This window comes from Corythoichthys intestinalis, chromosome 21 (genome assembly GCF_030265065.1).
Source record: "Corythoichthys intestinalis isolate RoL2023-P3 chromosome 21, ASM3026506v1, whole genome shotgun sequence".
In the NCBI taxonomy this organism is placed as follows: Eukaryota; Metazoa; Chordata; class Actinopteri; order Syngnathiformes; family Syngnathidae; genus Corythoichthys; species Corythoichthys intestinalis.
The window spans coordinates 19,442,164-19,468,799 of NC_080415.1; the positions used below are offsets into that span (position 1 = coordinate 19,442,164).

A 26,636-nucleotide genomic window follows, 5' to 3' on the forward strand; every position below is an offset into this window, starting at 1 on the left:
GAGGTATCACTGTACTTTAATAAAGAATTTAAGTGTACCAAAATTTTTTTGTGAATTATTGAGCGTCATCAAAAATTTCATTGCTAAATTAGTAATAAATTTAAAAAGAGGGGTTGGGAGTAATTAGATTAGTCGACTAATCGTAAAAATAGCTGGCTGACTAATCGGAAGGAAATTAGTCATTTGGGACAGCCCTAGTTGTAGAGTGTACCAGAACATATTTCTCAACACCCTTCTCACCCTTTTGTCCCCTGACCCATTTTCATGCCTGAATATAACTATTTGAAATTCGGTTGAAAATTGAGCAATTTATAGCTATTTTAACGTACACGCTTACTTGACTATTATTGTAGTTCTCGAACGCTCCCGACGAAAAATGGCGGACAATCGACAACGCTTGTACTCTTTTGCTCACCGCACACATCAGACATCCAGTCATGTAAATATTATGTCCACATCCACAACTGCCCATTTCCGGGTTTTCCACCAATCACAACCCTTTCTCGCACTCAGTCTCGCGAAATGTTACTTTACAGACATCCGAAATTTTGGGGACGTCATTCATTTTCTCGACCAGCTGGCCCAGTCCAGACTTAATTATTCATATTTACTTTTGCTGTGATACATTTTGAATTCTTTGTGAATGTTATGTATATTCTATGTGGACACAACGGTACTTACTAGCGTGTTTGTAGTGGAATCAAGGCAATACAAGACTGATGTTTACCATTTCGGCATTAGGACCTGGCCAATAACGCTTGTAGGGGAGCTGCCCCGACACGCCATTGGCGGAGGTCTTGCCACGTGCAAGATTTCTTGACTTTTCTCTTCTCTATCTGACAGCGTTTTACTCAGAGGCGGCGGAACACAAAGGTGAGTACACTATTACGTCTTTGTGTACAATCTAAAACATCAAAACTGTTTGTTTTCTTGACTCGTTGCCGCTGGTTGGCTCGCCGGTAACACGAGACACGAGTTGCATCAGTACACTGACATATTTTCTTTCCAATTGGACACATCATCCCGGCCCAACCCTGTTCCACACATAAATGCAAATTAAAATGTACCTTTTTTGTTTTTTTTAAAATGCATTTTAAACGCGTGGAGCGTTTGATGACACCGTGGATTTATCTACATGCCTCCTAGCTTGTAGATCCAGTTTGTCAAGCTTCAGTTGCACACTGAGGTGCTTCATTTATGATCAAAAGTCAAAACTGTACAATAGAAGAAAAAGCTTTCTGAAGTTACTCAGGTTGATTAATCTGATAATGCATGCTTTTATAACTATTTTTAAGGTATGCAAGTGACCAAATATCCAAAAGCTTGAACGTTCAAGCTCAAATAAGCTGTTTTCCCATGTCTTTTTCAAGTAATTGGCCTATTTTGTGCAAGTTTAGTAGGGACCTATCAGACTTGTTGTTAAAACTCAGTAAAAGTGCCATGCACAATATTGACTTTTGAGTTTTGCAGGGCCACATTTGAAAGTAAACAGATCCAGAACCATCCAGAGCTGACCAGATTGGGGTTGCACAAAGTCTCTTAAAAACAACAATTGCAACATCTGTGAATAACTAACTCCTCATGTGAATAATTGGTAAGATATGTTATTGTTTTTCTTCGGTTGGGAAGCTGGATTTGGTGGATTCTGTTGGAAAACTGCTGCAACTAGACAACCTGAGGAACCATTCACCAGGAGCCTGTCAATTATTTATAGCAAGGGGTTGATTAGGGATTTGTTGAAGAGGTGGCAAAGGGCAAGTTTAGATTGTGGGAATTATGTACGATTTGTCATTTCTTGTCACAAAAATTGTACTGATACCATTTTTGAGAGGTCTTTATGAAAAGCTGTAACATAGCCTGCACTTCATCAGTAGTAATAGCATCTAATAATGCAACTCTTTGCAGAAATGTAATTGCTAGGGATGTCCCGATCCGATCACATGATCAGAAATCGAGTCAATCGCACCATTTGTCAGAGGAATCAAGTGAAAAGGATTGGGTTTTTAATTAAAAAGATATGTTTGCTTTTATGCTCGTACAGCCTTTCGCTCTCCCTCCTGCTGCTTTTCTTGGTCAGCAGTAGAGGCTTGCGAAATTTCTGATTCTCAGATTATTCGCGATTCGGCCGTGGAAGATTCGCGAATGATTCACAAAAATCCAAATCCCGATGACTGAATCATACCAGGTAAAGCGGAACTAAAACACATTCAGCGCGGTCTTCGGGACACAATGAGGAATGGACCGAGAGTAAATATCATGTTTAACTCATGCCGCTACATGAAAAAAACAATACCTGACTGTGGCCGACAGCCGCTACAAACAACGCACAGTTGTTAGATGCTACAAACATACGGCCACATATGGCTACGGTAGATATCACATATATGTAGAACTGGATGCGAAATGACAGATTTGCCGGCATTAGTAAACAGCCGCCATCTCAAAGCAGTAGACTTCTCAAGAAGGCTCTGTTGTAGTGAACCTAATTAACTTTTTATCTAAAATACTCATAAATCAGCAAAATGTTGACTTGAATCTATCTTTAAATGATGAACGAGTTTAAAAACTTTGACATGTTGAAAGTAGACAGAAGGGAAATTATGGAATAACGGAAGCAACGGTTGATTCACAAAATTAATTGAATTTACTTTAAAGCTGCTGATACAGAATGGGAGGATTTTATTTTTAACTGATAACTTGATACTGAAATAGTAGTTTGGTTTTGCCTGAGAGGATTTTTGAACAATTTTGGAACTAATGTAGAAATCATAAAAATCGGGTTGGAGCACATCAATAATCAATTTATAATCGAATCGGAGCCTCGTAATCATAATCAAATCATTAGGCACCCAAAGATTCCCACCTCTAGTCAGCAGTGTCCTGGAGTTAGCTATTTAAAGGTTACGATGATTGACAGGAAGATCTGATCTTGCCAGAGAAGCTTGGTAGCTCTTCCATCAAAGTGGCCGAATGTATCAATAAAGCCTCTTTCACAAACATATCCCTGTAAATTCTAGTTTAAAGTGAGGCGGGATTTACTCTTTCACCGACTTTTCCCTTGTTGCCCACTGGTGCTCTCTGTGCATTGAGGGCTGCTGGCGCGATTTTATATATACATTATATATACATTACATCATTTTTGGTCGACATCGGCTTTCACAATGTTGGTGAAATCGTATTTTGTTACAGAACCGGTTGTGGGAGCGTTCCCGACGTTGTAACTGCAGCCAATTCAATCTCATCAAAACTGTATCTAAGCCCAGGCGATCCAAGAGAAGGGTGCCGAGATATTAACTTGCTGGGCGCCATTCGACATCTCTGCTGCCCTTGTTTTGAAATCCCCTACGTTGTGCTGGTATTTGAGTGTATTTGTTTTGTTGTATTATTGGCTCTCTGCCTTCCGCTTAGGTTAGTATTATTGATCCCCGTCGATCTGATGTCACGGACTCATTGTGTTATTCCCCCTTTTTTGCGATCGTGTGTATTTTTGTTTGTATTTGATAAACCCTTGTACGCATCCCTCAGTTGTTTTTTGATGTGAGGTACAACCTTGTTTGCGCGGTTGCGGGCCCGAACATCAGAAACAAAACAAAAAAAACCACACATTTCCGAAGATGGACGATGGACTCTCTTCCTCGGCTCTCGTTATGTTTTCAGTTTAATTTAGCTATCTCCAGCTTGCTATGGTGATAATTGCGATGTTTGTTTACCGCTTTTCGTCTGACTGCGGAGAAAGAGGAAGTGACGATCGGCCAGTCATGATATTTACGTCTGCAGCCATTGTGCTGTGACTCGGGAATTTAACTCCTGCTTTCACATATGCCTCATCCCGGGACTTTCCCAAACATTATACATATACCCCTTTCCCACTGGCCAAAAAACCCATGTCAACCCACTAACAATCGGCTTTTGGTGGCAGTGGGAAAGGCTCAGCGACCCAGCCTCGACCCGTGTCAATCAATCCGCCAAGCGACCCGCGTTAAAACCACCTCGGCTCTGATCGTCATGCAGTGTGAAAGCAAAACCCCGGGTCAACAGTCAACACCCTAATCTACGTGGTGACGTAGGCTCTTACGTGATGCGTCATAACAACGTGCCAGTCGCCTCCCATTTAACACGCCCCACAACCGTAGTTACGTCGATGCTCACAACAAAGCTAGTCGAAGAAGAAGGAGCCAGTAGCGCACCACATTGAACAACATGTCCCAGCATTGGAAAGATGATGAGACCTGCCAGCTCCTTTCCATCCGTGGAGAAAGGAGGCTTCCATGTTGCTCTGCATTGTTTACTTCCTTGAACTGAACGAATTCGGTCGCACTTGTCGATGCGCATCTTAGCGTGGTGACGTCATGTAACCTTACGCACGGCTGAGGAGGGGTGGGGGGTTGGACGGGTGGAAAAAAAAAAAAAAGACAAGGCTTTTTTTTGTCAATGGGAAAGGTGCCAAATGCCAATTGCTAGTGGGTTGCATCAGCTTGGAAAAAATGCACGTTGACCCATTAGTTTCAGTGGAAAGGGGCATAAGACGCGACCAGTGAAATGTCCGCGTAATGTCCGTGTCAGTCGACCCGGGAAATTGCTTTCACATACAAGGGCTGCCCGTTAAAACCCGGGATTTTCACTGTGTTGGCGTATGTGAAAGGGGTTTAATTGTGTCAGAATGTGTCAGTCATCGTTTAGCTTGTTAAACACTGGCGGTAGTGTGCTGTGGCCGCTCATTGTGTAAGTGAGAGGCTGTTCTCAGTAGGCCTGTCGCGATAGGAGGCTATATATTGTCTCATTATTGCCGATATGAGATATTATTGCCATTTTTTTAAAACCAATTCAACCACTAATGTAGTGACAATATATCCTAATAAATCACCCATTCAAATGCAATAAATTGCTATTCTTAAATAAAACGTATTCTATATCAAAAATAATGCCGGTAGATATAAAAAAACAAACACACAATGCTTAACAAGTCATTTGAAAGCTAGCTAAGTGCAGAATATGAAATAGATGAAAAACCCAATGCCATTTTTGTTGTCTGCCAATTAGTCCATCAAAAGTGTTTACACAGTATTTGATCCAAAATGACTGTCATCTTGTTCTGCAAAGTGCTTGTTAGCAAATTTGAAGTCAAATTATTCATTGCCAATCAGATTTTTTTTTTATAAAGGCCATCATTTTAAAGCTATTCTTAGTGTAGAATCTGAAGTATGTGAGATTAACGCCAGAAATCGTTATTTATATGTTGAACATGACATGCTTTGATTTTGAAATGTTCACCAGAAGTACGTTTGCTAAGCCGCTAATCGTAAACTTTACACTGTAAAAAAAGTGCACGTCTCTTTTTGTCATGCATGTAGTGTCAGTTATAGATTTTTTCCCCATTTTTTCATTTGCAAATGCTGTTAACCAGCGATTTTTCATGTTTGAAGTGTCACCTTTTAACCGCAACTTTTTATTTAACGTGCAATAAATGGACTTATTGCATATCGCGACAGGCTTAGTTATCAGCAGCATGAGTGTATTTGAGTGGACTCACTCAATGATGCATTTAATAAAGACAATCATTTTTCTACATAATTCTTGTTTAAAAATAATTCACATCTGTGGCATGGTGGGACAGTAACATGTATTTTTTTTTCTCAAAAAAAAAAAGAAAAAAAAAAAAGATTTGATTCTCAAAATCAGGTGACTCAGACTGTAGTGCAAAAATATGTGATCGGGACATCCCGAGTAATTGCACTCATTTCTTCAGGTTTTCATCCCAACCTTTTCGGAGGTCAAGCGTCAGCCCTCCCCCGCGACTCGCGATACCTCCGCCATGGCGCTGAGCCCAACGTTCGACATCGACGCCCCGCGATGGGACCAGACCACCTTCATGGGGAGGCTCAAGCACTTCTTCAACATCACTGACTGGCGGACGGCGCTGCTGCCTGACTCGCGCTTGGATGAGGCCAAAGCGTTGGTGGAAAGCTGCAGGTAGAGAAGGATTATTGCATGAAAAACAAAAAAAATCAAAGATTTGGAATCTTTTTCAATAAAATCCAATATTGAGTTTGAAAATACAAATCATTTGAATGAAAATTTGCTTTTGTATACCAAAGACCTTTTTTTTTTTTTTTTTTTTTTTAACAGCATTAAAGGGGAAGTTCAGGATTTTTGACATCAGGTTTAATCTTCGAGTTAGCAAGGGTTTAATTAGTCGGTGGAGTTGATTTCAACAAATTCTGTGTAGTTTGTTAGTTACAGGGCTCCGGAGTGGCTAAACGAGTGCGAGGCAATTGGGCCATCATAGCACGCCAATAACAAACAACATGCGCACATGAAAATCATCGATGACCCATGCAATCAATAGTGTTGGCTATGTTTTCAGGATAAAGTTATTAAAACTTACCATTGCATGTCAAAAATTGCTGCATGAACAGCAGCATTTGTTATCCAGAAGCTCTGTGGAGGAGCGGAGTGATATCACGTCGTTTTGTTTTTTTTCACTGCTGATTTTTTTATGTCGTAGCCAGCAGCAAGTAATCAGTTTATATTTTTACTCATTCTTCATAGGGAATTTGTGGAAACCTTCCTTTGCCCATCTCTTCTGTCTGTTTCCACAATCTCTAAATGCGTATTTCACCATTTTGTCGGCAGTCAGTTAACTCAGCAGATTGATGCTGCATTCGAGGAAGGTGAGAAGTCAGAGTTTCCAACCTCAGATCTGAAAAATTGCAACGCCTCCACTATTTGATCGCTTACGGGAAAGCAGGTTTCTGGAGGTCAAAATGTCTTTTGATGGCCAAAATAAAACACACCAGCCGTCTTTGCTGTTTACATTTGCTTGGACCGCTTTGAGGTCGCAACTGGTACCCTCCGAGCGGGATAAGTCCGACTTCCCACTTCCCTCAAATGCAGCGTGAGCACGAGTGGCTGAAGCACGCCTCACTATTTTGGTCGTATTATGCATCTAAAAAATAGTCCTGCAGAATGAAATACATTTCGGCAGTTTGATGTATTGGAACAATGATCTGTGGTTTGAATTTATTTGACTAGGTTGGATCTGTTCGTAGATCTGTATCGTTTTTAAAAAAAAATTTTTATTGGCATGCTAAGCCGGACCCCTAAAACTAACAAAGAACTTGCAAACTGCACGGAATTTGTTGAAATCAACATCCCCACTAACTTGAACATTAAGCCTAAAGTCAAAAATTCTGAACTACCACTTTAACTTGTATCAACTTCCACAGAAGTAACCTAAAATAAAAAATCTTTACAAAAGTTTTTAGAAAATGTCATGGTAGGCAAACCATTTATGTAAACACTTGATAAATTAACTTTTAAAAAGTCCAAGATTTTAACATAAGAGTTTTACAGATGAGGCAAGGCTGCCTTGTCCAAATATTTGCGGCTTGAAAGAATACATACCTTGGGTCAAAAGTTTTTTTATTGTGTCGACAAATTTGTGGTTTTGCAAAGCAAACACCTGTGTTACATCATCTTCTGCAACTATTTTTTGGTATTTATTTTTTTAATAGCCAATAGCAATTCAATAGCACAACAATAAGTTTAATAAAGTCATTCATTTAGGCCAGGGAATTAGAAATGAATTGGTACTTCCCATTGGCATACAATCAAAGCACCACCACTTACCAAAGAAGTAGTAGGTGGCGTTGTCCCTATCTTGGATTGTCTAGAATCTATTTAAATTGATTAAAATGTTGAAAACTAACAGACAAAATGAAAAAAAGCTCCATGCATGCATCATTATTAAAAACATGGGTACGTTCAAGTTACTCAAGATTTCTGCATGTTTTGTTTTCCAGGGCAGGTTCCGTTCCACCGGGTACCACCGAGGAGCAACTACACTATGCCAAGAAACTTTACGACTCAGCTTTCCACCCAGACTCGGGCGACCGTATGAACATCATCGGCCGCATGTCTTTCCAGGTCCCCGGCGGCATGGCCATCACCGGCTGCATGCTTCAGTTCTACAGGTAAATTAGCGCAAACGTCACCCCAGTTTTTCCTAATTGATTGAACGTCTATCCATTGTTGTTTTCGTCAACGATGAAAACGAAAATATTAGATCGTCGAACTTTTTTTTTTTTAACCTGTCCTGTTCAGCTGCTTGACACGGCGAATGGAAATCTTTTTTTAATGCGTCACACGGGATTATCACATACTCCCATTGTGGTCATTCACCGCGCCTTGTTTATTCGGAGAAAGCAGCGAACAGGAAGGGGATATTGGGGAACAGAAGAAAAGGAGAGAGAGACAGAAGAAGCACAAGGAATAACAAGAAATACTAGTCCTTCTAAAAAAATTAGCATATTGTGATAAAGTTCATTATTTTCTGTAATGTACTGATAAACATTAGCCTTTCATATATTTTAGATTCATTACACACAACTGAAGTAGTTCAAGCCTTTTATTGTTTTAATATTGATGATTTTGGCAAAAAAGTCAAGAAAAACCAAAAAACCCTATCTCATATTTCATTCAACCAATACAAAAAGTGTTTTTCGATACAAAAAAAATTAAACCTTCAATTAATTATATCAGCTATGCACTCAATACTTAGTTGGGAATCCTTTTGCAGAAATGACTGCTTCAATGCGGCGTGGCGTGGAGGCAATAAACCTGTGGCACTGCTGAGGTGAAGATTTGAAATAAATTCAAATATTTTCAAAACCAAAACCGCAAGGGTCCCAAAAACTAAAACAGGCCCCTCCCTTTGGCATATATGAGTCTCCATGAGCAGCGACATAAAAAATTTCAAAGTTGTTCCCAAATAAAATCCCCATTAATTAATTTTATACAAGTATAACAAAACTTAAAATGGCTCTAAAATTCTCCAATTTTACCCTAGCTGCACAAAAATCACCAAATGCAGAGATAATCACCTATATTTTCAGGATCAAAATAGCAGTATTTAACATATAAGTTTTTGGCCAAAATAGTAACTTAAGTTTTTTTTATTTAGTGCAAGTTTTCAACACCTACAGTAATAAATCACTAATTTTTTACATTAGAATAATTGAGGAAAACATGCAGATTAAACTTAATTTCTCAACAAAAGCAAAATTTGCATTGCCTCAGCACGGAGGCACATCATGCCGGCTGTCTGGCCCTCGTCGTTTTTAGATTGTAATGTTACATAAAACTCGTAAAAGGCAATGTTTTTTTGTGTGTATGGACGCCAAAATGTATAAATTACTACTTTTTTTTTTTTGCCAAAAATGGGTAGATGGCTGAAAATTACCTGATCATTTAAATGTAAAGATACACTACTGTGTATGGATACAACATGGCAGCCATAACAAAACAAAGAGCTTTTTAAGTTGAACATTCTTGTATATAAATGCGTACATCCCGGAATTTCTATAAATATGAACGCAGAACAGTCTAGAATAATTCTTGGTTAAAAGCAAAAACCTGGGCAGTTATCATTCATTTTACGTACTGTAAATATTTCGAGATAAAATTACGCTATTGTGTAAATCCAACATGGCAGCCATCACAAAACAAAGAGCTTTTTAAGTTGAAAAGTCTTGTACATAAATGCGTACATCCCGGAATTTCTATAGTTATGAACACGGAACAGTTCAATCAGTTCAGAACGGATTCTTGGTTAAAAGCAAAAAAGCAGGAAGTTATCATTCATTTTGCGTAAATATTTAGAGCTAATGTTACGCAAATTTTTTCCATGCATTTTTTTCCACAACGTTCAAAGCGCATGCATTGAGCTATTTTATATAATAATTACCTTGAATCCTCGACCAAATCACTCTTAAGACACTCCTCCCTGCTTGTATGGAGTGAAACTTTTGTCCTTTTTTCACTTAAATCCGGCCTTTGAACGCAGCGTGTTTGAGTTTATCACATTGAAAGTCAAACGCTCTGCCTGGGTCGGCCCTCAACGGTAAGGTGTGGCGCAGTGTTTGTGGAAGCTGATAGTGACATCTATGCGTGAGTGTTCGTTGACTAAAACTAGATTTTTTAGAATTTTGAAATTACTAAAATACGACTAAGACTAATAAGTATTTTATAAGTATTTTCGTCCAAAAGACTAAGACGAAAATTAAAAGGGCTGCCGAAAACAGCACAGTGTCTATCGCTGTCACCGGCACTGAAAACCTAGCGTAATATGGGTTATGTCATTCCAGGACGGTGCCTGCTGTCGTGTTCTGGCAGTGGGTCAATCAGTCCTTCAACGCTTTGGTCAACTACACCAACCGTAACGCCGCCTCACCCATCACTCCCAAGTAAGAGCCGAGTCGTCCTTCAGCATCACCATGGCACAGAGTAAATGACATCATCATCATGCGCCTCAGGCAGATCGGCGTCGCCTACGTGACGGCTACTAGCACGGCCTTAGCCACAGCGGTGGGACTCAATCTCTACACGAAGGTACTTGACACTTGTCTACCCTAGTGGTTCAACTGTAGGTGACGCTCTGACACCCTTTACTGTAGAGAGCACCCCCGCTGGTGGCGAGATGGGTGCCTTTTGCAGCTGTGGCGGCGGCCAATTGTGTCAACATTCCCATGATGAGGCAACAGTGAGTCTTGGACTTTTAAGATCAATTTTCAAGCTATTTCACTTGTTTACAGCCATCATACTTATACAGGGGTGGCTGGAGTAGTCAAAAATTTTACTCAAGTAAAAGTAGTCTTCCAAAAATTTACTCAAGTATAGGCAAAAAAAGTATTCGTCGGAAAAAATATGTACTCAAGGAGTAACATTGTGAGTAACTGCTTACAATATCTGATTTCTTAAAATAATGGTATGTTTTTCTTCATCTATATGAACTGTTATTATTATACTGTACAACAGGCTGAGCCTATTACATGACTGAATTATGCCAAAAAGATGGAACAAAAATCATCAAATTTCAGAAACTATGATCCATTACCCATCCAAAGAGCATGAGTGCCATCTAGTGGGGGGAAAAAAAACATTGTTATCTCTGAATGATATAATGCAGTCGTGTGTTTATTGTTGCGTAATATCATTGGTAAAACTGGTAGAGCTACTGTCGTCGTCTCCGGCAAAAAAAAGTCAATCTATAGAATAAAGAGGAAAAATTAAACGACTCTCACGTAGCCCAAAGTAGCGGAGTAAGAGTAGTGTTTCCTCTTCACAAATCTCCTTAAGTAAAAAGTATTGGGTGGTAAAACTACTCTAAGAATACATTTTTCCTCAAAAAGTTATTCAAGTAAATGTAATCGTTAACGATGATTGACTATGGTTGAGGTTTGATCTTGCAACAGACGCTTGGAAGCCGAAACTTCAAAGTGCCGCATGCGTCAATCATCATTTAACTTGTAAAACAGTTGCTGTAGCAACTCAGTGTGTGTAAGTGAGCCGCTTCAGCGGATTTGAGTGGACTCACTCAATGAAGTATTTAATAAAGACAAGCATTTTTCTACCTTATTCTTGTTTAAAAATAATTCGGTGGGACAGTAACATGTTTAAAACTTATCATAATGATTACATTTGAAGTGCTTAAAAACCATTCATTAAAATATTTATATACATGAAAGTTTTTTTTAACTATACTTTGGTTAAAAAAAAAAAAAAAAGTGAAGTATCTCTTTCCAATGCTAAATGTGAATAAATACATGTAACACAAAAAAATTCTAATTTTTTGGGGGTGGGGTTTCGCTAATTTGCAGTTTTTCACTTATCACGGCGGGTTCTGGTCCCCATTAACCGTGAAAAACGAGGGATCACTGTATATTGATTCTTGGCAGGAGCATATCGAAAACCTTTTGGGATACAAAGTATCGTGATACATCACCATTTTGATATATTTTCACACCCCTAATTATATTACACACGCAATATCTTAAATTGCCGACCGTAATTTTCTCACTATAAGGCGCACCTGACTATAAGCCGCCACCCACCAAATTTGACATGAAAATGGCATTTGTTCATAAATAAGCTGCACTGGACTATAAGCCGCAGCTGTCCTCGCTGTATTATGGGATATTTACACCAAAAAATAACACTTTATTTGACAGCGGCATCATAAGACTGTCATAAGACCAAATGAACCACCATGAAGCGTTGAACCAATTTTCCCCTAGCATGCATTGCAGCGCTACAGATGTAAAAAAAAAAAAAAAAACAATGAAAATTCATGATCTGTGCTAATTATTTCTTCAGTTACTGTTCTAGTTGTTTCATTAATTGCTAGTTATGGAATTTGGTAACACTTATTTGACAGTGGCACCATAAGACTGTCATAATACCATTATAACTGTGACATGACACTGTCATTAGCATTAATGAATGCTTATAACATATGTCATTTAGTGTCAAATTATCTCACTTTTGAATGGATGTAAACGATCTGAACGGAACATAAATGGAGTTGGTAACAAAATTTGCCTGATGACACTTAATGACATCTGTCATAAGCATTCATTAACGCTCATGACAGTGTTATGTCATAATTATAACGGTCTTATGGCGGTTTTATGACGCCACTGTTCAATAAAGTGTTACCTATTAACCCAAATACATCAAAAAATAAGATGCACTGGATTATAAGACGCAGGTTTTAAAATGGAGGGGGGGAATGTTGTGGTTTATTGTCCGAAAATTACGGTACATTTTAACTTGCGCTGCATCATGGAAAATGTGTCTGAGTAACAACCAATGCATTTGTAGTGATCGTTTTTGTCATTGAAATTGGCATTAAATTCTGTACTGAGTGGTCTTTACTTTAACCTTTACTTCCAAATATCAAACATTTTACACAGAAGCCATTAAAAGTCCATTTTCCATTAACCTGGCCAAAATGTTTCTTCAGGGAAATATTGAACGGCATCGCCGTCACTGATGAGAATGGCAACAAGCTGGGCCACTCGCAGGTGAGATATTTTCTAAATATTGACACAAAAACAAGTCTTCTAACTTACTTGGCCTGTGCAGAAAGCAGCGGTGAAAGGCATCACGCAGGTTGTCATCTCGAGGATCACCATGGCTGCACCGGGAATGAGTACGTGACTTTAAAAAAAAAACAGCTCAGTCATAAAAAGTGCTCTTTACCTCCTCTTCACAATCTCTGGTCTTCCGCAGTTATCCTCCCTATCATCATGCAGCGACTGGAAAAATATAAATTTATGCAGGTTAGTATTTTATTCATCAAATTTCTTCCCCTCTTTGCAAAGTAAGACTTTTTTCTCGTCCTTGGCAGAGAATCACATACCTCCACGGACCCATTCAAGTGATGATGGTGGGCGTATTGTAAGTACATCTGGCGGAATGAGAGAGTTTTGACTATGTCAAAGTGCCATCAACTTTTTTCCCCTGTGTCTTTTAACAGTTTGATCTTCATGGTACCAGCAGCGTGCTCCATCTTCCCACAGAGATGGTAACTCACATCAATATTTTGCATACTTACCATTATTAGTAATTCACACATAACTCCATAAACCGTAGCTCTAAACTTAATTACAACTGCATACAAAAATATACTAGCTGAAACAACTTACAGCTTGATGTGGGCCAAACCAGAGCGCAGCTATCTATTATTTTAGCAGTCGATTAATGTATCAACTAGTATTTTTGAATAATCAAGGAATCGGATTAGGAATATTTAATGCGTTGCAGAATACATTTGAGGAGATGTAAACCAAAGGCTTGCTAAGATTGCAATTTCAAAAGAGCATTAAATGCGAATATGAAATAAAATTCCCGAGTGTTTCTTTAACTATGCAGGATTGCAGTTTCATAAAAAAAATAAAAAAATAAAAAAATACCTGAGCTTAGCCTAAAACGGTAAAAAAAAAAAGAGCTAAGTACAACAAAAGAACAATTGGCTAATTTGCATAGCACAGGTCTGCGAGCCTAAATGCTATAAAATGCTACTTTTTATTATGCTATTATAACAAATCGTTCACTCATATTCCAATAAAAAAAATAGCTAAATATACCAATAAACTAAATAACAAATGCTTTAAAAAAAAAAAAATTAGCTCAAACAAAAACTTAGCTTATGTTGGTCTTAACAGGGAGCAGCTGGATTTAGCCATGTTAAATGTTATGAGTTATGTCATATTCACTGTTGCCACTAGAGGGCAGTCTATCCACCCAAATCAATAAAACGAAAGGCAAACACTTTCAAAACCATTACAACGCGACTCTGATTAAACGAATACTCGAAGCAGCAAAATTTGATTTGAAGCTTTTTTCTAATTAAATTACTTGATCGATTAACCGTTGCAGCACTACAGCTATCCTTTATCATTGTCAGACGTCTGAGTCTGCTCCTCAGTCATACAAGGCGACAGTCCAGCCAGACCCAACGCTCCCACCAGAGGGAAGTTTGTCCTCCATCATTGGACTTTTTGGATAGTTATTTTGAGATTTAGGAGTCCTTAAAGGATTAATTCCGATTTGCGCAGAAATTTGGGTTACGTCGCCAGCGTAGGAGCGGAACTCGTTCATAACCCGGGGACTACCTGTACCAGAAAATAATAGTAATAAAAACAGTGTAAACACAGATACAACTACGTAAATATTGAGGGGGAAAAAATGTGAAAATTTAGAAAATTAAAAATAAAACATTTTAAATAATTAAAAGGAAAAAATTAGGATTCATTGATACATTTTTTATTTAAAATGTATTTTTCTACTGAGTAAATTTTCTATATTATCTTTTTATAGATGTTATAAAATTTAGTACCTCATTTTTAGCTGTATTTTTCAATGTAATTTTCTCATAGACTTCATAATGATAGTGACGGGACACAGGGCGTGGGCCCGATTAATAGGGGGCCAGCATTGTTGGCGTGGCCGTCAAAGGTGACTGAGTGGAATCGCAAAGAGCTTTTTTTGTTGAAAACTTTTGTCAATAAATGCTTAAATCCCTGAATTCTTTATAAATATGGACGTAAAACAGTCTCGATTCTTGGTTAAAAGCAAAAAAAAAGTGCAGTTAGCATTTATTTTATATAAATATTGAATAAAACTATGACGCTAGTCATTAAGGAAATTAGCGGCCGTCATATGTAAACAAAGACCTTTTTTCATTGAAAATTATTGTGAATAAATCCTTAAATCCCTAAATTCTTTATAGATATGGACATAAAACAGTCTATTAGTTGAAAGCAAAAAAAAAAAAAAAAAAAACAGTTAGCAGTGATTTAGCAGTATAATGCCAATGCTGTAGCGGCTAATTTCTCCCATTGATTTTTTTTTCTCACAAGATTTCAAAATGCATGTATGGTACAAAAAATATAATAATTACCTTGAATCCTCGAACAAATCACTCCTGAGACAATCCTTCCTGTTTGTATGCGGTACAGGTTTCGTACTTTTTCAACTTAAATTCGGGGTTGGATCCCTGCATGTGACTAACTGCGACAGACTGCGAATAACTGAAGCGGACTGCAGGACCGCCCCCTAGATATTGACGTAAAATAGTCTGCCCGATTAATAGGGGGCCTGCATTGTTGGCGTGGCCGTCAAAGCTGACAGAGTGGAATCGCAGACAAAGAGCTTTTTTTGTTGAAAATTCTTGTCAATAAATGCTTAAATCCCTGAATTCTTTATATTTATGTAAAACAGTCTCGATCCTTGGTTAAAAGCAAAAAACCGTGCAGGTAGCATTTATTTTACGTAAATATTGCGAACTATGACGCTAGTCAGTAAGGAAATTAGCGGCCGCCATATGTAAACAGAGCTTTTTCCGTTCAAAAATTCTTGTGAATAAATGCTTAAATCACGGAATTCTTTATAGATATGGACGTAAAACAGTCTCTATTCTTAGTTGAAAGCAAAAAAAAACGTGCAGTGAGCAGTTATTTTACGTAAATATTGCAAAGTATAATGCCGATGCTGTAGCGGCCAATTTCTCCCATTGATTTTTTTCACAACATTTCAAAATGCATGCATGGTGCGAAAAATATAATAATTACCTTGAATCCCCGAACAAATCACTCCTGAGACAATCCTTCCTGTTTGTATGCGGTACAGCTTTCGTACTTTTTCAGCCTTAAATCCGGGGTTGGATCCCTGCATGTGACTAACTGCGACCAACTGCGAATAACTGCAGCGGACTGCATGACCGCCCCCTACTTGAAGGCGTTGCACGGTGGCTGACGGTTGTGACCCGTCAATACAATTATGGAGTCTATGAATTTTATATATATATATATATATATATATATATATATATATATATATATATATATATATATATATATATATATATATATATATATATTTGTTCTTTTAACAATAGTGATCCCTCGCTACTTCGCGACCTCAGTCCATTGCATTTTTTTTTTCAATAAAAAACATTTTTAAATACAGTATTTTATTTTAAAACGTTAAGATATATGCATGTATACATGTACATTTATATATATATATATATATATATTACATTTGCAGTGCTTAAAAACCATTTATAAAAAGCTGTACATACATACACGTTTTTTTTTTGTTTTTGTTTGTTTGCTTTTGTTTTAATTTTACTTTGGCGGGAAAAAACAAGTCTTATATGTATCTCTTCCCAATGCTCTTAGATCTGAATACACACATCGAACACACCAAAAAAAGTTTTTTTGCCGGGGTGCCCATGATCCGTGAAAAACAAGGGATCACTGCACCATGTTTATTTAATATACTTCTATATTCCTCCAATGCTTTATGTTCAGTATATTTGTTAACTCTTTTGCTGCCATTGATAGCGATAGACGTCTGATCCATTGGAAGGGTGGAAGATTCGCTGCCACCCTCCCGCTTCAAATGGAATGGACATCTACTAGCGACAAAGTCATTTCAATTCACGGGCTGAAATGACACTGAAAGAGTTAATTGGGGAAAAAAATGTAAAGCCAGGACATTTTTGATTAGAAATCAAAATTGTGTGTATTGCAATCATTTTACATCACACCACTTTTACTGAAAGACATCATTCTGTTTTTCGTGTTGCAGCTCCATTGCAGTATCAAAACTGGAGCCCGAACTCCGCGACTCCATTACATCCAAATACGGCGATGGCGTGCAGCGCGTCTACTTCAATAAAGGCCTCTGAGAACTCCATCTGCAAGACCTAACGTAACACTTACTCCTTCTTTCCACTGTACAAAGAGGTGCTTATTACGTTGAATTTATAGCTTATACAGCTTTCAATTTTTGCTGTGATTATTCCTACTTTTCTCTAGTACAAACCAAATAAGCTTTTCTCAGGACCTTTCTTTTGGAGACTTTTACTAGCTGCAATCTGAACCAAACAGGTTCTGGTACTTTTTCATTTTGTTTCTTGAAACGTTTACGTGCCTTGGACAATCTCACAACTTCCACAAGGCTCCCTTGGATGTTCTCAAAACACAAACGGACTTCTACGCACAGTTGAAGCAGTGTTAACGACACGGCTCGTTTCAAAAATATGGGAGTGACGTGACAAAGGTGTGCAGAAACAGTGGACACGCCCGACTTTGGTTTGCGTGATTCAACTGAAGCTGTATTTTAAAAAAAAAAATGATACTGCTCATCCTCATAATATGTTGGAATAAAATATATACTACAGTATTGTCCTTTATCGTGCTGTTACATTATGATTTAGAAAAAATAATAAATAAATAAATGTCCAGAACTTTGGTGCAACAGTGGAGATGAAATGTAGAACTCACTTGAAATTTTCAGAAATGGTTTTTTTGTACATAAGTTAGCGGGGGGGAATAATACATGGTTGTGTTTTTGAGAGGGGAGGGGAAAAAGCCTTACATGGCTGTTTTTGAAGGGGTGGGGGACCTTACTATACATGTTTGTTTTTGGAGCGCAAAAAAAGCTCATTATACTTGGTCGTGTTTTGGAAGAAAAAACACCTTATGATATATAATTGTGTTTTTGAGAGTAAAAAAGCCGTACTATACATGGTAGTTTTTGAGGGGGGAAAAGCCTCATTATACATGGTTGTTTTTTTAAAGAGAAAAAGTCTTACTATTCATGGTTATTTTGAGAAAAAAATACTCTTTACATGATCGTGTTTTTGAGAGTGGGAAAAAATCTTTACTATACATGGCCGGGGGCCTGGGGGTCTCATTATGCAAGGTGGGGCAGAGCAACTTGCTTATTTAAATTTTACGCCTTGAGGCAAAGGTTGCTCTGAGGATGTTGGGGATGTATTTGAGAGGGTGGGGCTTAAAATTTGGTTCTTAATGTGCGTTATTCATTTTGTGCTTATTTTTCAGGAACCCCGTGAGTATCATGTAGTGGACGAAGTTGGAACGTGCTTTTGCTGTTGAGGCATTTTTTAATCAAGCGGTCGCTCAATCGTCGCAACACAACGTGCATTCCGTAGAAATTTCAATATTGCCCCCCATGGTCGTGTTCCTGGCTGGCAGTCGATTGTTTCGCCCCAAAACCATGACACTGTAAGACAATCTGTTTTGAGATCTCCCAGATGGTCTGCCCGCAAACACGCTTCTGCCCTTGGGTTGTCTGCTCGTTCTGTGAGAAGAATCCCCCGTGAAGAATTGAAATTTTATCCCTACAAATTAGCTATGTTGCAGGAAGTTAATCCACGCGATTTTATTGCTCGTGAAAATGCATGTGAGGCACTTTTAGGCTTGCCTAATGACTTTCTTCGGTGATGAGACTCACTTCCATCTTTCGGGATCTGTAAATAAGCCAAACATGCGCAACTGGAGTCCTGAAAACCCTAGAGAACTTCATCAACGTCTCCTACACGCACTACGTGTAACTGTTCGGTGTGCACTATCGCGAGTTGGTGTAATTGGTCTGTGTTTTTTTTTAAGAAAACGAACAGGCAGTATCAGTGACGTCTGACCGTTATGTCAACATGATCAATGACAAGAGTGTTTCCTGCCAACACTGAACCAGATCATTTGCCAGCCAGGAACACGACCGCGGCGGGCAATATTGAAATGTCAACGGAATGCACGTTGTATTGTGATGATTGAGCGACTGCTTGAAAGAAATGCCTCAACAGCAAAAGTGTGTTCCAACTTTGTCCAATCCATTAAGCTCAGTGGGGTTCCTGAAAAATAAATGCAAAATAACGCACGTTAAGAACTAAACTTTAAGCCCCACCCTCTCAAATAAGTCCATTCGTACCATCCTCAGAGCAATTATCACTTCAGGGCGTCAAATTTAAATAAGCAAGCTGCTCAGCCCCACCCTGTACATGGTCGAGTTTTCGATGGGGGAAAAAATCCTTACTACCCATGGCCATTTTTAGGGGGGAAAAAGTCATGTACATATACATTTTTGATGAAGGGGCGGGCTTAATATAAATGGTAGTTTTTGAAGGAAAACAAGCCTTATTAATATACATGGTTGAGTTTTTCAGAGGAAAAAAATATACAAGGTTGTTTTTGGAGTGCAAAAAAGGCTCATTATACATGGTTGTGTTTTGGAGGGAAAAGAGCAACTTACTATATATGGGGGTGTCTTTCAGAGGAAAAAAAGCCTTACTACTATACATGGAAGTTTTTTGGGGGGGGCTTATACATAATCATGCTTTTTTGGGGCGGCATTATACGTATATACGTATGTCTTTTAAAGAAAAAGTTACTATTCATGGTTATTTTGAGAAAAAATTGGCTTTACATGACTGTGTTTTTGAGAGTGGGGAAAAAATCCTTACTATACATGGCAGTTTTTTTTGGGGGGGGGGGGGGGGGGGTCATTATACTTAGGCTTTTTTCCCCACCCATCAAAATGTATAACTGCAATTGGTTGTTTTTAAAGAGTGGGGGAAAAACCTTACTATACGTGGTTGTATTATGAGTAAAAACGCATTACTATACATGGTTGTGTTTTTCAGTGGGGAGGGGGAAAAAGCCTTTTTATATATATGGCAGTTTTTGAGGGAAAACAAGCCTTATTATACATGGTTGTGGTTTTGAGAGAAAGACGTATTATACATGGTCGTTTTTGGAGAGAAAAGCCTTACTATACATGGTTGTTTTAAGGGGGGGAAATGCCTTATTTTACATAGTGGTGTTTTTGAGAGGGGAAAAATCCTGACTACCCATGGTTGTTATTGAAGGGGGAACAAAGGTCTTATATGTATATGGCGGAAAACACAGACAAGACTGAAAAAGTTTCTGCTCTTGCACTCCTCTTTAAAAGAAACTGCTGTATTTTAAGCCAAAACAACTGTTGTGTTTGATAGAACAATATGTCTATATGCTGCCATAGCAGATTCATGGCGCATTAAGCCCCTGAACTATTTTTAATTTGCCTGTTTTCCCCTGGAAACCCCGGTTTACAGACGTCGCGCAACCGTTTTTGTTTCAACCCAGCCATAAAACAAAGGTAATTAATTATATTATTCAAAATGTCTGTCGTTTTTAGCTTAGAATAATTAATTGATGTCTCATATTTCGTTTAAAAAAAAAAGATTCACTCACATATTTTAAACTTTTAAACAAATTATGTCACAATGAAAAAATGGCGTCTGTAAAAAAGTCAGACATCTACCTCATAACTATCGCTTAATTGTATTTTTTTGTTACTGTCGTATTTTCTCCGATATGTTAGATGATAAATAACTGATCCAGACAAAGAAAAATTGAAAAAAAAGTTTATAAGGGTAAATATATGAAAAAGAAAATCTCAACCAATCCTTGAAGTCTGCGATTTCTGCATCGCCGCCCTTGTTATATTACCATGTTTCACCCATAAAATCCCCCCAAAATCCAGCTGTGGCCATTCACAGCTGTGGCTTCACACTCAGTGATACATGCGACATGGAGTTTTTGGATCGAAACAACATAAGTACGCAAAATATCTCCTTAAAGTCATGGCGTCTGTAATTCTGCTCTCGCGTGCTCTCACCTCCAGATAGGGTTTTGCTGTTAAAAATTTTTTTTTTTTAATAAATAAAAAAAAAAAAATAATGCCCTCCTGTCCAAAATTTTTCTTTCCCCAGAAAATTGAGATTTTAAGCTTTCCAATGATGTATCTCACATGCAAATGGACAATTTTGAAATTTGGCTGGGAGGGGGGGCTTACTACATTTATACATGGTCGAGTTTTTGAGGGCTGAAAAAAAAAAACCTTACAGTCTACATGGTTGTTTTTGAAGCGCAAAAAATTATACATGGTCGGGCTTTGGAGGAAAAAGAACACCTTACTATACAATGGTACCTCTACATATGAAGTTAATTCGTTCCAGGACCTGGTTTGTAAGTAGAAATGGTCGTATGTCGAGCAGGATTTTCCCATAAAAATACATTATACAGTGGTACCTCCACATACAATCGCTTCGACACACGATCATTTCGACATCCGACATAAAATTTGACTAGCGATTTGTTTCTACATCCGACGACATGCTCGAAATACGACGATTCATGACAGCGTCGCAGTTTCTTTTTCCCGAAAGACGGACGCACAGAAAAAAAGCCTTACATTGCAGTTTTTGAGGGAAAAAAAATGCCTTATTATATACATTGTCGTTTTTGGTTGGGAAAAAAAACATGACTATAGATGGTTGTTTTAAGGGGGAAAAGTAATACTATATAAATATTATATAGTAAAATATTAAAATACTATGCATGGCCGTTTTTGAGGGGGAATAAAGTCATATGTACATATACATTTTTGATGGGGAGAAAAAAAGCCTTACTATATACATGGTTGTTTTTAGCAAAAAAAAAAAAAAAAAAAAAACGCCTTACTATACATGTGTTTTTGTGAGGGGGGGGCCTTCCAATATACTGTGCATGGTTGTTTTGGGAGAGCAAAAAAGAAAAAGGCTCATTATAGATGTGTTTAGGAGGGGAAAAAAGGCCTTAATTATGGTTGTTTTTGAGAGGAAAAAAAACTTTACATGGCAGTTTTTGAGTGGGAAAAATGGTTTGTACATACTATACATTTTTGAGGGGTGGGGAGGGTCTTTCTATATGTGGTTATTTTTGGAGGGCAAAAAAAGCCTCATTATACATGGCCGTGTATTAGAATAAAAAATGCCGTACTATACATGGTCATTTTTTGAGGGGGGAAAAGCCTTATTATACATGTTTGTGTTTTAGAGGTGGGGGGAAAAAAGCCTCAGTGTACCAGGGGTGTTTGACAATAATTCGCCGGGTGAATTATAGTCTATTTGGTATCACTTTTTGGTTTGAGGGGAATAAATAAATAAAAATACATCTCCCATCAGTTTCTATTGTCATCTCCCGATGACATCACAAATTTAAGGACAGCGTTTGGGACGTCCATGGTGTCATCTTGCGCCAGAACTACTATGTCAAAGGCCTCGACGTACGACTCCCTCCTGGCCTCCACCTGGTCGTTGAGGAAGCCTACGGTGAGGAGACGGCGAGGCTCGGGCACGCCGGCCGCCACGTTGAGGTCGCCCAGATTATCGCCCAGCAGCAGCAGACTGCGTCGCTCCTGAAGTTCGGGAAAGCGCGCCACATGTGCCAGGGCGCTCTCTCGCTTATTGAACGTGTGGATCAGTTCCCCCTTGAAGGCTCTCAGGACACCCTGGAGGAGGTCTTTAATTAACACTGAGTCGTTCGCACGCCTTTTGAGAACTCCAACTCACAGCGTGGTCAAAGTCCATGTAGTTGGCGATGACGTGAACATTGGGGTGGAAGACGCCGTGTTGTCGGATCACTTCCTCCAGCACGTCTCCAACGCCGCCGGAGAAGATGAGGATAGGGACGTTGCGATGGGCCAGATGAGAAAAGAACTCCTTGTAGCCGAACCTAGAGATGTGTAATGTCATAGTTGGGGATAAAAAAGGAATAGATGGTCTTTCAAATCATACCTGAGCATGGAGGTGATAGAGGTAAACTCCTTAACGGCAGGAGCCAGAAGGTCCTTTTGGATCTTCTGCTCCACCAGGAGATGGTGAACTTTAGTCCACCTGCACATAGATATTGTTACAGTACCACTGATGGCGATACACGTCCAATCCATTTGAACACAGTTCGAATAGATTAGACATCCTTCCCCATCAATGGCAGCCATTACGTCAGTCATGTTTGATCTATTTCCTACCATTCCACCATGAAGGGAAGCTTCTGCTGGACAGTCAGGCTGGGGTCGATCTCAATGGGGTAGTAAGTATAAAACAGCGCTCTCATCTGGAAGCAAAGGATCGTACACTCGTCTACTGTTTTTCCTTGTTTAAAGCAACACTAGGTGACTTTTCAACCTTTGTATTCATAACATTTGCGATGACATGTCGACTGACAATTAGTTGAATGACACCTCTGTTTTATACTGGAGAGCCCCGTTTAGACACCGCGCAACCGCTTTTGTTTCAATCCAGCCATAAAAAGTTATATATATTATTCGAAATGTCTCTCATTTTTAGCTTAGAATCATTAATTGATGTCTAATATTTAGTTTAAAAAAAAAAAAACGACTTTAAAAAACTATTCACTCGCATATTTTAAACTAATACTTTAAACAAATTACGTCACAATGAAAAAAAGTGTAAATAAGTCATGGATATCTCCCTCATTACTGACGCTTAATTAATTGTTATGTTTTTTTTGCTATGTTTTTTGTTACTGTCGCATTTTCCCTGATATTTTAGAATATAAATTGATCCAAACAAAGAAAAATTGAAAAAACAAAAAAAAGTTTAAAAGGGTAAATATTTGAAAAAGAAAATCTTGACCACTCCTTGATGTCTGCGATTTCTGCATCGCCACCCTTGTTATATTACCATGTTTCACCCATAAAATCCTCCAGATATCCGGCTGTCACCATTCAAAGCTGTATCTTGACACTCGCCGATACATGGAGTTTTTGGATCGAAACAAGGTAAGTACGCGATAATATCTCGTTAAAATCATGGTGTCTCTAATTATGCTCTCATGCTCTCACCTCTAGTTAGGGTTTCGCTGTTTTTTTATTTTATTTATTTATTTTAAATTCCCTCCTGTTCAAATTTGTTCTTCCCCCAGAAAATTGAGATTTTAAGCTTTCCAATGATGTATCACACATGCCTATATGACAATTTTAAAATGTGGGGGTCTCAAAGCGGAACTTCACCCACATTTGCAGATGCATTATAAAAGTAGCGACTATTTTTAATATCAACAATGTTAATAAATTATAATGAAACATTTGCCATCATTAATTTTACAACTAGATTCCTTTTTTTGAAGAACTACTACCATATCTAGTTTGATACCTTTTTGCCACATTCTTCATCAACCAAAAGCCTGCTGTCCAGAATATCTACAAGTTTAAGAAAAGGCAACAAAAGTGTGAAAAAAGCAAACCACAAAAAACAGTACTCTATTACAATTTACGACACAATAGGTCAATAATATTTCTTTACAATTTACGACACAATAGGTCAATAATATTTCTTACTGTGAGTTGTAGGAACTCTTTTGCCATTGTGAGCGAATCTAGTCAGGGTCATATCAAAGTCAGAAATAACCTGAAATCAATCACATGAATCTACATCACATATTAATACGCTACTACTACTACAGAGACTTCATTACGCTGCCCTAATGCCTGATTTACTCACATGTAGCCTGGCGGCGCCCGCTTCTCGCATAGCTTCCAATGTTTCCTCCACTTTGTCACGCCGCCTCATCAGCACTGAGCTCTTACTCAGCTCTGACATCACCTGAATAAACATATGCAAAAGTGCTGTGTGGTATCAGCCGATGCTGATATTGTAGCGGTGCCACATTTTTTGGGGGGGATTTCCCCCCCTTCTAATGCTAAATTACTGCATACTAGGCCTGAACGATATTAGACAAAACTATCATTGCGGTTTTAGGGGAGGTGCGATATAAAAACTAGAAGAATTTTCACCAGATAACTTAGCTCTGAAGAATAGCTCTGTTTGGGATAGGCCTGAATCATATTAGAAAAAAATCAACATTGCGATATATTTTATTTTTTAAGGGGAGGGGGGGGATTTTTTTTTAATGTAGGACGCTTGGTATGCAAGCGAGGAGAGCAGCACAAGGCCAAAAAAATGCACCAGAGTGGCCAAAACACTAACTTATTTCAACGAAACGAAGGAGGGTACAGTGTTTTGTCCTGTCTTTTCAATGGCAAGCTTGGCTGTACGTCGGCCGTGAATGAACACTCAAAGGGCCGTCACCCACGTGTAATTTCGGAAGACGACAGGAAACAATTACAAGCTGGCAGATCGTAAGTCCATCTAACTAACTAACGACATGTTTTATTGTAAGTTGCTAAGCCTGTCATGATATGCAATAAGTCCATTTATCGCACGGTAAATAAAAATGACGACGGTCATTTTCATGGCTGCGTTTTATCGTCGCGCGCATACATTTGATTTTTCTCAAGAAAATACGCCGTGCGTCCGTCTTGCGGGGGAAAACTGCGGCGCTGTCATAAATAGTCACATTTCGACCATGTCGTCGGATGGAGAAACAAATGAGTCAAATTTTACGTCGGATGTCGAAAAAAATGTGTGTCGAAGCGATCATATGTCGAGGTATTACTGTACATTTTAAAAATTAAAATCCCGTTCCTTTTCACCCGATTTCGATCCTCTTAAAAATGGCCCGATTTCCCATCACGTGATCGGATCTGGGACATCCCTAAGGCTTGCTGTACATAAAGTAAATGGGAACCAGGATCTGTACACCTCCTTTTATGAAGTGAAACAAAAGTTAACGTTAAAAAGAAAAAACAATTACACGTCCTGCGATGTGACTGCTGCGCATGCCCACATTGCGATGGCAATTTTCAAATCATATCTTGCGCAGCCCTACTGCATACTCGTTTGAAAGTAAATTGCTAACCTGGCTTTGTCAGACATTGGTTAACTCAGTCTGCCATTGACGGCGCTAGACGTCCAATCCATTTGAAGTGGGAGAGTGGCCACCCCTTCTACTTTAAACAGATTGGACGTTTACTAAAGTAATTAGAGGGAGGGTGGATCTCGACCAGAGTAAGAACAAATTCTATTTTTTTTTTTTTTTTTTACCTCAACGGCTGGAATTTTAGTGCTGTATCGGCATCGATGCAACACAAGCGAAAAGTAGCTGATTTAGTTAAATGTGTGCATATAATCACATTAAATTGATTGACACTAATAAAAATACTTCAACCACTGCAACAAGTGGACGCAAATCGGAATACAAGTAGAAAACAGAGCAAATCAGCATTCACAAAATAAAAAAAAAAAAAAAACTTCATTTCTACCTCAAAATTCATTCTTTAATTAGGTGTAAATATTGATATAATTATATACACAAGGTTATGTGTATATAATTTTCATTTTTAAAACTATACACTTAAATATGCCTTATTAAAACAACACGAACACACGATTTAAATCCAAATCCTCACCTCATGTTTCGTGAGCTGTGGCCAGATATCCACTAGAGTTCGCAACGGTGTGCACATCCAAGGAATTGCATGCACCTGAAATGCAACATTTAAGGACATTTTCTATTCAGTTAAGTAACTGTATCATGTATTTAAATCTTTTGTACCATATAAAACGTAAGAAAACAAAAACTAGCATAGACGTTACCTGTTTTAATAGCCGAACTGTGCTTTCAGCGGCGTGTTTACTGCTTTTTAGTCCTAGCATCATGTCAAAATTATGACTAATACATGAACTTTGCGTACGTAAACATGTCACTTTAAAATAAAAAAAGTTTGTTAAACGAAAACCGGTTTGTTTACGTTTTCCG

At 38.4% G+C, this 26,636-nt stretch overlaps 2 protein-coding genes across 2 annotated transcripts; one reads left to right on the forward strand and one right to left on the reverse strand.

Annotated features, from left to right (window-relative positions):
- The first annotated feature begins 539 nt into the window (after nucleotides 1–539).
- Nucleotides 540–17,637, forward strand: sfxn2 (sideroflexin 2). The gene is made up of 12 exons (XM_057825188.1): nucleotides 540–873; nucleotides 5,747–5,970; nucleotides 7,803–7,973; nucleotides 10,146–10,244; nucleotides 10,314–10,389; nucleotides 10,455–10,540; nucleotides 12,803–12,863; nucleotides 12,925–12,991; nucleotides 13,072–13,121; nucleotides 13,190–13,239; nucleotides 13,319–13,366; nucleotides 16,939–17,637. Exons 2-12 carry the CDS (start codon nucleotides 5,813–5,815, stop codon nucleotides 17,036–17,038), a joined length of 966 nt encoding a protein of 321 aa, XP_057681171.1. The 5' UTR covers nucleotides 540–873; nucleotides 5,747–5,812; the 3' UTR covers nucleotides 17,039–17,637.
- Nucleotides 17,638–19,059: 1,422 nt separating this feature from the next.
- Nucleotides 19,060–26,630, reverse strand: LOC130909156 (7-methylguanosine phosphate-specific 5'-nucleotidase-like). The gene is made up of 9 exons (XM_057825299.1): nucleotides 26,474–26,630; nucleotides 26,287–26,361; nucleotides 24,479–24,580; nucleotides 24,316–24,385; nucleotides 24,131–24,177; nucleotides 22,984–23,069; nucleotides 22,751–22,849; nucleotides 22,526–22,688; nucleotides 19,060–22,464 (listed from the first exon to the last, which is right to left on the reverse strand). The coding sequence occupies exons 1-9, from the start codon at nucleotides 26,534–26,536 to the stop codon at nucleotides 22,135–22,137; spliced, it is 1,035 nt and encodes a 344-aa protein (XP_057681282.1). The 5' UTR covers nucleotides 26,537–26,630; the 3' UTR covers nucleotides 19,060–22,134.
- Nucleotides 26,631–26,636: the final 6 nt, after the last annotated feature.